The sequence below is a fragment of the Pipistrellus kuhlii genome, unplaced genomic scaffold, assembly GCF_014108245.1.
Source record: "Pipistrellus kuhlii isolate mPipKuh1 unplaced genomic scaffold, mPipKuh1.p scaffold_m20_p_39, whole genome shotgun sequence".
NCBI classification, from domain to species: domain Eukaryota; kingdom Metazoa; phylum Chordata; class Mammalia; order Chiroptera; family Vespertilionidae; genus Pipistrellus; species Pipistrellus kuhlii.
This window is the reverse complement of record NW_023425539.1, coordinates 2,465,614-2,475,815: the sequence shown is the minus strand read 5'-3', so window position 1 is coordinate 2,475,815 and position 10,202 is coordinate 2,465,614. Positions and strand designations below refer to the sequence as shown.

Here is a 10,202-nt window from a genome sequence, read left to right as displayed (position 1 = left end):
GAGTGTGTGTGAGTGTATGTGTGTGAGAGTGTGTGAGTGTGTGTGTGTGTGTGTGTGAGAGTGTCTCTGTGTGTGTGTGTGTCTGTGTGAGTGTGTGTGTGTGTGTGTGTGAGAGTGTGTGAGTGTGTGTGTGTGTGTGTGAGAGTGTCTCTGTGTGTGTGTGTGTCTGTGTGAGTGTGTGTGAGCGTGTGTGTGTGTGTGTGAGTGTGAGTGTGTGTATGTGTGTGTGAGTGTGTGTGTGTGTGTGTGTGTGAGTGTGTGAGTGTCTGTGTGTGTGTGTGTGTGTGTGTGTGTGTGTGGTGTGCAGGAGGCTGTAGCAGTTTCAAACCCTGGGGTCATGCATGATGGTGGGGGAGGTCAGAGATGGAAGGCAGCTCAGAGGTGAGGTGTTTGAACCCTTCGCTCTCACAGACTAGAAACCAAGGCCTGGGAATGGAGAGTGGTGCTCATCTCAGTCTGCATCCCCACCAGATACCAGTCTCCGGTCAGGTCCGGTCCGAGGGCCAGTGTGAAGCCAGACGAACCATTTCAGCAGAAAGAAATGGCTTTGGGGGGGTGCTTAGCTGGCTTCAGAAGTGCCGCTTCCAGCAGGAACGACACAGGCAGAGGAGGGAGTGTGATGGGCAGGGATCGTAAAGAACTGGGCACAGGGGGAGGGGGAGAGGATTGAGCAACAATAAAAAAAATTGTTTAAAAAAATTGTTTTTGCCTTTGAGGCAGATACTCAGGATGGATGAATATGACTACATTAAGTTAGGAATGGTTGCTCAATCCTGGAGATCCACTGTTAATTGCAAAATGAAGACCTCCAGGGCGGATGAATACTCAGGATGGATGAATATGCAGACCTCCGGGGCCGTGAGAGAGGCCCCCTGCCCTGCCTGGGCACAGGGCTGGGGCGTGGCTTCTCCCTCTCCTGGGCCCTCCCGAGGGCTCTCACCAACCCAAGTTCGCACAGGAAGATGGGGCGAGCTGAGCCCCCGGCCCAGGAACTCCCACAAATGTGCCGACACCTTCTTAACTATGAGGCTTCCTGCAGAGGGTGGCAAGTTGGGTCCCTGAGACCCCGAGGCCCTCTGTCAGCATCCAGTTTGGGCCGAATTCCATGTGACAACCTGGGAGCTGGGCCTTGGGTGGCAGAACTCGGGTCCTCCAGCCCAGTTCCGGGTCCCCTAGCCACAGGACTACTGAGCGCTGGGCCCAGCTGGCCTGTGCTGTGCACATAAAACACGCATTTCCGACACTTAGTACAAAAAAGGGGAAAAAAAGAAAAAGGAGAGAGAATGCAAGATATTCCCACTCATATTTTGTATATTGATTATATAGCAAAATAATATTTTGGATGCACTGAGCCCAAGAAAACTAGTAAAATTAATGCCACCTGCGTCTTTTTACTTTTTTAATGTGCCTACTCGACAATGAGAAACCTGGCTGGCATTATATTTCTGTTGGGCAATGCTGGCCTCGAGATAGAATGAATCTGACATAAAGGGGTTTTTTGACTTAATGAAAACTCAGAGAGAAAAGGCAAACCAGGAACTCCCAGGGTGGGCCATGGCTGTGATATTGCAGGGTGGGTCAGCCTTCAGGATTTGGGAACTCGGGTTTGCTCAGCCTCCAGGAGATGCTGGGCTCATGGTGCCATCTAGTGGCCTCGTGGTGCTGAGGCGGATGATGAGAGATGGAGTGGAGACCAAGGAGAGGGGGAGAGGCAGGGAGAGGCAGGGAGAGGCAGAGAGAGGGGGAGAGGCAGGGACAGGAGGCAGGGAGAGGCAGAGAGAGGGGGAGAGGCAGGGACAGGAGGCAGGGAGAGGCATGGAGAGACAGTGAGGGGCAGGAAGAGGCAGGGAGAGGGAGTATCCAGTTTCCACTCTAGAGCTGCTCTCCAGCTCCCACTCCCTCACCCCCCAAATGAAGTCTTAGGTGGAGGTCCACGGGCATATCCAACATTCAAAGTGAGCTGGGCCTGCACGATATTGACTCAGCACGTGCTTTGTTTTGTTTTTAAAATCGAGTTCTCACCAAAACTGGCATTTTAGGAGGATCTCAGAGCCCTGGGCCGTTCTCTGCAGAGCCACAGGGCAGCTGTGTCTTCAGAAGGGAGAGCGTTGAGCTCCTCCAACGCCACCTTCGCCTCAGGGGTCTGCCGAGCTGTGAGCTCTGCCCAGCTAGGCAGATGGGTGGCCCTCCTGGTCTGCAGAGGCCTCTCCCTGGCGTGGGCACAGGGAACTGAAGAAAATCCTTGCCTTCTCTGCCCCCTTCCCCACTGGGCTAGGAGGTCGTGGAGGGGCGGGCAGTGCCTGGCTTAGAGCGAAGGGTGGCCGGGTGAACTGGAGGGAGAAGAAAACTCTAACCAGGCACCCGAGGCATGTCCACACCCCACTCATTCCACCTCCGCCCGCCCCAGCCTCGCTCCCCTGAGCACCGAGGTGCTAAGCAGTGAGCAGTGGTCAACACTCAGCCACACTGGCCAGGCCCTTTGAAGTATTTTGACTTTGATTTTGCAAAATTGCTCTTGACCAAAAAGGAACAGATGCACATGACTAGAAATCTGTACATGTGCCCTTTTCTCCACATCCCTGATGACACTGGGTCTGATCATTTTTTGTTTTTTGTTTGTTTGTTTTATATATTTTATTGATTTTTTTACAGAGAGGAAGGGAGAGGGATAGAGAGTTAGAAACATCGATGAGAGAGAAACACCGATCAGCTGCCTCCTGCACACCCCCTACTGCGGATGTGCCCGCAACCAAGGTACATGCCCTTGACCGGAATCGAACCTGGGACCTTTCAGTCCACAGGCCAATGCTCTATCCACTGAGCCAAACCGGATAGGGCTGATCATTGTTATTTCTTCCTGCTGGTATGTCTTGTTCGTGGCTAGAGAGGTGAGGTGCTCTTCCCCGTGAGAGAGGCAGGGAGTGTGAGGGAGGGGTTGGGAGGCACAGACTTCAGGAGAAGCCAGGAGACTGAGGGCTGGCCCTTTGTGAGTGCGGCGTTGCTGGGAGTGCTGTCATTTATCGCCCTCCGCCCTTGCAAGGTCACCGCTCCCTCTCCGCGGAGCACATCTGAGTGGGCCGCTGGTGCTCACCGCATACGTGCATCATGTCTGTCTGTGTGCACGTTCATATCTGTGGGGCATGCCTGTAGCAGCTCTGTCTTACATATGTTTTCTCTCTCCAGGACTTGCCATTTTATGTTCCCTTCATACCTATCTTGTACTGTTTTCCTCTGTATTTGGACAAACCTATCTGGTCTCAGTTGATAACTTCCATTTCTTGAACACTCACAGATTTATCTTCTCTCCACAGCAAATCCGTCATCTTGAAGAATGGTATGGTCTTGGAAGCAGATAAAAAAACAACAACAATCAAGCAGCAGCGTGGTTCAGTGGTTGAACATCAACCTATGAACCAGGAAGGCACAGTGAGTCCCAGTCAGGGTTTTGGGCTCCAGACCCAGGGAGGGGTGTAAGGAGGCAGCCGAATCAATGATTCTGTCTCATCACTGATGTTCCTCTCTCTCTCTTCCTCTCTGGAATCAATAAAAATGTATTTTTTTAAAAAATCAAGCCAGGGATCCAAAAAGCCTAGGAGGCACACCATTAAGGGTGTTCTGGCCTGGGATCCCCTAAAAGCCTCTGGGAGAGAAGGGGGTGCCTGCTAGGTCAATACATATACATATGCACACACCAATGCACATCCACACATCTATATAAGCATGACCATAATCTGTGCATGTAAAGAAAAACAACCAGGATCCCAGGATGCTAGGCAAACGCATGTCAGCAGGCAAATATACAGGTGTGTGCATACAAACACATAGCCCCGATAAGACAATAGTAACCGCTATGCTGTGTAGACTCTAGTTTACAAACTTACCTTCCCATGCGTCCTCCCCTTATTCCAGCCTTTGTGAATAGAATATGTCTTAATGGCTTCCAGTCAGTGAGCACTGCCTGGGCCAGGCACTACGCTAAGTGCTTTAAGTAAGTGCATTAGCCCATTTAGTCTGCACAGCAGCCTATGATGTCAGTCTCATTATGTAAGTCCATTATACAGATGGGAACACCGAGGCTCACCATCCTGAGGCCACGTGCCAGGATGACTCAGCGGATAAGTGAGGAGGCTGAGAAATACCCTTGAAAACTGGATTTGAACCTCGTGCGTTCTCTTATTCAAGGATTTTTTTTTTTAATCTTGTGTTTACGTGGCCCCCCACCGTTTGAACCTGTGGTGTTCGAGGGTGTATTTTCAGTCTTCCGACAGGAATCCACAATACGCGGAGGACTGACTTAAATTACGGGCGGATATTTCGTTGTGGGTGTGGCCCGAGCCCCTAACCCTCCCCCAGGGTTGAGGGTCGATGGCACTTTCCCAGCCTCTGCGGACCTCACACTTCTGCCGGACACTCACTCCCCCACCCTCAGGGGCACCCTCACCCGCTGGTGCCGCACTGGGCTCTCTCGGTCCTGGAATTTAGGGAAGCGGAGGATAAAAGCCTCAGGCTGAAGCAAGGTGGAAGCGCTGTCCAGGCTGGTCTGTCGTAAGAGTGTAATGATATAGAATTAGTAACAATTTATGGGACACCTTCTAATTGCCAGAAATGGTGCGTTTTGAAGGAATGTTGGTCCCCACGACTACCCGGAGGCAGTTGCCTGGGACGGAGGTGAGCGAGGAGAGGCGGAGAGAGGTTAAGCGATGCCAGGGGTCACACAGGCAGTCCGTGGACACGCAGAGATGGGCGGCCAGGCTCCTGTCTCCTGTCTGTGCGCCCTCAGACTGCGGTGCTGCCTCTCGTGACAGGGCTGGCTCGGCGGGCAGGCCTGGGGCTGGAGTCCCACAGTTTGCTCCTGGCTGGACACCATCCATGACCCAGAGTCACAGCCCTCCTGTGATCTGTGCCCCAGCCCCCTGCCCTGTGAACTTGGGAGTCTGTGAACCAAGTGCACCAGCCAGCAAGCAAAGGCATCTTGAATGATGGCAGTGAGCCTCACCCCAGCTGTTCTGGGGAGCCCTCCCTCCTCCAGGGCTAAGAGCGTCTCTCGGGCTCCTGTGGGGCCCCCCCATTCTGAGTGGTGCCACTCTTCCCCCAGCTGGCAAGAGCCCAGCTCTCCGAGGAGACCAGAGAAGGCTCAGCCTGCCCCTGGCACATCCGGGTCCTCCCCCAGCAGCCAGGCCCGCCCCAGTGAGGCCAGACGCTAGCACAGGAGCGTCTGGGTCTTAGATGACACCGGCTCTCCAGACCTCTCTGGGGGCAGGGGGTTGGCTGTGCCCCTCACTTCCTCTGGACCCTTGGCCTGAGGCCCCACTTCCCTTAACCTCCTCCTTGTAATCCTTCCTGGGTTCTAAGGCCCCCTCTCAACACAGCAGCCCCGGCTGCGCCGGTTCCCTGGGAGCTCCAGCTCCTCACTGGGGGACAGGCAGGAGTCACTGACCCCGCTCCTGGGCCCTACCTTCAGCTTCCTTCTGGGGGGCTGGCCCACACTGTTCCACTGCTGTCCTCACTGTGGCCGGCTGCAGCTGGTAGAGGCACAGGGTCCAGAGGGGGGCTGATCACATCCTCCCCGTTCCAGGCCTGGCCTCCCTGTTCCCAAGGATGTCCTTTCCCACGGTGCCCCTCACCTGGGGTCTTGCAATGAATGACTCAATGCCTCCAAGTACCCACCTGGGCCTTCATGGGGGAGGGCCCCAACATTCCAGGGGCAGCCCCCAGGCCTCTCAGGTCCCTCAGGCCCTCTGCCACCCACCCAGGGCCACGCTGAGCCTCCGGCCCCATGGCGTGCTGGTAGCAGACAGAGATGCTAGCTTCCGTTTTATTTGGCTGCTGCTGGTCACCCCTCCCAGAGCACAGACTTGGGACATCCGCTCAGGCAGGGGCGGGGGGCCCCACACTGCGCTATCAGACCACACCAGTGCGCCCACACTCACACACACCAGTCCCCCGTCCCAAAGCACCCATTCTCCAAAACGCAGCTGGGTTGGGACAGCGGGAGTCAATTAGAGGCACAGGAACACAAAGTCACTTCCTTGCAGGAGCGCATCGAGTCCGAACGCCAGCCAGAGCCAGAGCCAGAGCCAGAGCCAGAGCCAGAGCCAGAGCCGGCGGGGTACGCAGCCCCAGGCTCGGTTCCTCCCCGCGGGCCAAGCCTCCTCTCCCCTGGGGCCTCGGCGCGGTCTCCCCGGGTTTGGGTTTTGTTTTCTGCCGTCTTCTCTTTCGCAGTCCTCCCGGCTTTGGCTCCTCCCTGCACCGGCCCCTGTGCCGCGCGGGCAGGTCGGTCAGGGGTGCTGGTGGCCCAGCGGCCAAGCCAAGGGCGCCCGGGGGCACCAGCGCCAGCTCCCCGCGGAGGAAGCCTGCGCCAAGCCCTGCGCCCCGGGCCCCGGCCGCCCCGGGGGCGGGTGCGGGGAGCAGGAGGCGCAGCGCGGGGCGGGCTGCGGGCCGGAGCCCGGGGCCGGGGGCGCGGCCTGGCGGCGGCACTCGGGGTGCCCGCAGGGCCCGCGGGGCGCGGGGCCGGCGCGCAGCACCAGGGAGAGCGCGGCGATGCGGTGGATGGCGCGGCGCAGCGTGGCGATCTTGGAGAGCCGCTTGCCGCCCGGGTCGTGCCGCAGGGCCCGGCGCAGCGCGTTGAAGGCCTCGTTGTAGTCCAGGATGCGCCTGCGCTCCCGCACGTTGGCCGCCACGCGCCGCGCCTTGGACCGCACCGGCCGCGCGCGCTTCTTGCCGCCGGCCACCTCCTCCGCCTCGCCCAGGCCGCGGGGGGCGCCGTTCTCCCTCAGCACCCCAAAATCCTTCCCGGCCTCCGGGCCAGAGCCCCCCGAGTCCTTGACGGAGCCCTCGGCCCCCTGGAGGCCCCGGAGGCCTGGTCCTGGCGCGCCTCGGTGCATGGCCTCCTCCAGGCCCAGCTGCTCCGGCTCCGGCTCCCAAGGCTGGCGGTCCCCCTCCGAGCCTTGGCTCCCCTCCCGCAGGCTGGACACTCCCAGGACGGGGGCTCGTTAGCTGGGCTTTATGGCACCACGTGGCTCTCCGCCCTCCCCATCCATCCTTCTCCCTCCTTCTGCTTTATTACCTGCCTCCAGGTAGGCTGGTGAGGGAGGGGCCGAGAGGAAGGAAGCAAGCAAGGAAGGAAGCATGCAGATGCTTGTATGAGGGGACCAGCCGCCCGCCCGCCCGCCTGGGACAGTGCTGCAGCCGCCAGAGAGGACTTCCCCTGCCTCTGTCCAGGGCCTTCTGGGGTAGCAGGGCTCCATTTCTTCCTCCACCCACCCTCTCCCACCCCATAGAATGCCAAATTTGGCCTCTGGGCAGGAGAGCAGGTAGGGTACTTAAATGTGTTTCAAAAACCTTTAAAGTTCTTATCAAGTCCTGTGGGCAACCACAGAGTGGATGTGGGGGAAGCAGGACTGTCCCAGATGGAACAGTACGGGAGGGGGAATCTGATACAGCGGCCCTGCAGGTAGGATGCGCCCGGAATTCCTGGCTTTTTCCAGCTGGCAGCCAGGCTGTGGGATTCTGGGTTTGGGTTTTGATTAGGCCTTACCACTCCCCCACCCCCACCACTCCTCCCTAGCTCTCCCTTCTGCAGGCAGAGCCAGGCTGAGTCACCAGCAGGGAGGATGGAGGAGACTGTCCTGGGCCCCTCTCATCCCCTGTGGCACTCACCCACCCGGGGCATCTTTTGGGCAGCCTCGTCTCATGGCCCAGCACTGAGCTATGGACTCGGTGAACCCACCTGCCCCCCCCCCCCCCCGGGGATTGGATTTTAAACAGGATCTCAGAAAAAGAGAAGCGCTCAATCCTAGATACGGCCCCCAGTGGGATTCCAGGCAGCCCCAGAGAGGTATGTGGAGCCCCACGGTAAGTCTCATCCCCAGCCATGACCGAATGCCGCCAAATGCCACGGCCAGCTGTGGAGTCAGCTGGGATGGGCACGGGGTTCCCCTCCATCTGCGGATATACCATTAACCCCCTTATGTCAAACTGTGAATTACTCAACGGAGGAAAAGTCTGGGCACAGGAAACAAATACATGTATTGATTTGTGTGATTATTAGTGTTATTGTCCGCCTTGCTTGCCCCTGGCCGTGGGCGCCCTGGGGACACCACAGGCAGGCTGAGGCGACCCCCCAGACCACCAGACACAGTGCTTCCCAAGGCCTGCTCTTCACTGCGTCCACTCCCTTGAGTTTCTGCTGCTGGTGTCAGCATCCTAGGGATGTCTGTATTTCTGGGTTTTATCCCAGAAATATCTGGGGAATTAAAAAGTGAATGAGCCAAAACCGGTTTGGCTCAATGGATAGAGCGTCAGCTTAGGGACTGAACGGTCCCGGGTTCGATTCTGGTCAAGGGCATGTGCCTTAGTTGCGGGCATATCCCCAGTAGGGGGTGTGCAAGAGGCAGCTGATTGATGACTCTCTCTCATCAATGTTTCTATTATAACTCTCTCTCTCCCTTCCTCGCTGTACAAAATCAATAAAATATATATATTTTTAAAAAGTGAATGAAAGCAGCAAAAAATTGGATGTTTTCTCCTCCATACTTAGTCTGTTTCCCACCATCCTCACAACACACACACACACACACACACACACACGTACACACACAGAGGTACACATGCAGGAGCACACAAGCACACAGAAGTGCCTGCCTCAAACAGAATCTTAAACAGGGCACAGGCACTAGATGTCTGAGCACTCATGTCCATCCATCCAAATATCAATCTATTTTTAAAATAATTTTTTACTGATTTCAGCGAGGAAGGGAGAGGGAGAGAGACATTAATGATGAGAGAGAATCATTGATCTGCTGCCTCCTGCACGCCCCCCACTGGGGATCAAGCCCAAAACCTGGGCATGCGCCCTTGACTGGAATTGAACCCAGGACCCTTCAGTCCACAGGCCAACACTCTATGTACCAAGCCAAACGGGCTAGGGCAATATGTCAATCTTGGTGGGTCTCAGAATTCGAGGCAGGGAATCAGATCTTTTAAGTGCTTTTTTTTTTTTTTTTTAACACTCCTCTTCCTCCCCCTCCCTTCTCACGCCCCTGCCCCGCCCCTCGAAGCCAGTGGCCCCTCACAACCTCCCCCTCTAGGGCATAGTTGGACACGGGAGTGCTCCCAGAGAACTCTGCTGGGCAGGTGGTCAGGAGGGAGGCCTGCTTTAGTTCTGCCACCAACTTGCTACGTGACCTTGTGCACGTCACATCCCCCTCTCTGCACCTCAGCTTGCTTTTCTTCGCCAGGAAGACATCTTCTCTGCAAGAGAAGACAGGCGGGACCAGCAACATCATCTGCAGGGCCCAGTGCAAAAGAGACGGTGGGGCCCAATGATCAGAATTAGTAGGAATTTGAAGGTGGCCACAGCAGAGCTCAGGCTTGGGATGTAAACGCACCTGCGTTTTTTTGTTTGTTTTTTAATATATTTTATTGATTTTGTACAGAGAGGAAGGGAGAGAGATAGAGAGTTAGAAACATCAATGAGAGAGAGTCATCGATCAGTTGCCTCTTGCACACCTCCTACTGGGGATGTGCCCACAACCAAGGTACATGCCCTTGACCGGAATCGAACCCGGGTCCCTTCAGTCCCTTCAAGCCGACGCTCTATCCATTGAGCTAAACCGGTCCCGGCACGCACCTGCGTTTTGACGTTTTCATATGCTCCCTGGGGAAAGCTTCGATCCTTCATGTTCCACCTGCAAAATGGGAGTGACACCAGCAGCAGAGACTCAGGAAGTGGGACGCCGTGAAGAGAGGCCTTGGAAGCACTGCCTGGTTGTGATTTTGGTGCTGACTTCTGTTAAGGGCTTACTATGGGCCAAGCATGGTACTGTGTGCTTTTTTATATATTAATTATTTTTTCTTTTGAGAGAGAGAGGGGGGGGCTCCCAGAGAGAGGGGCTCCCAGGGGGAGGGGCTCCCAGAGAGAGGGGCACCCAGAGGGGGCGGGACTCCCAGAGGGAGGGGCTCCCAGAGAGAGGGGCACCCAGAGGGGGAGGGGCACCCAGAAGGGGGGGGCTCCCAGGAGGAGGGGTTCCCAGAGGGAGGGGCTCCCGAGAATCCGAGGGGATTCCCTGCGGTCGCTGGCTGTAATGATCCCCCTTGGGGGGCTCCGCGATGGGAAGGGGGCACAGGCCAACTTCAAAGGCGGGCAGCGGGGCAGGTATTTCCGCGGCACCTGCAGCGGGGGTCCCCGCGCTGGAGGACGG

The 10,202-nt window shown here is 56.7% G+C and overlaps 1 protein-coding gene across 1 annotated transcript; it reads right to left on the bottom strand.

The window, feature by feature from the left end:
* Nucleotides 1-6,126: 6,126 nt before the first annotated feature.
* On the bottom strand, nucleotides 6,127-7,067 carry BHLHA9 (basic helix-loop-helix family member a9). The gene has a single exon (XM_036408400.2). It carries the CDS (start codon nucleotides 6,882-6,884, stop codon nucleotides 6,279-6,281), a length of 606 nt encoding a protein of 201 aa, XP_036264293.1. The 5' UTR covers nucleotides 6,885-7,067; the 3' UTR covers nucleotides 6,127-6,278.
* Between the last annotated feature and the right edge of the window lie 3,135 nt (nucleotides 7,068-10,202).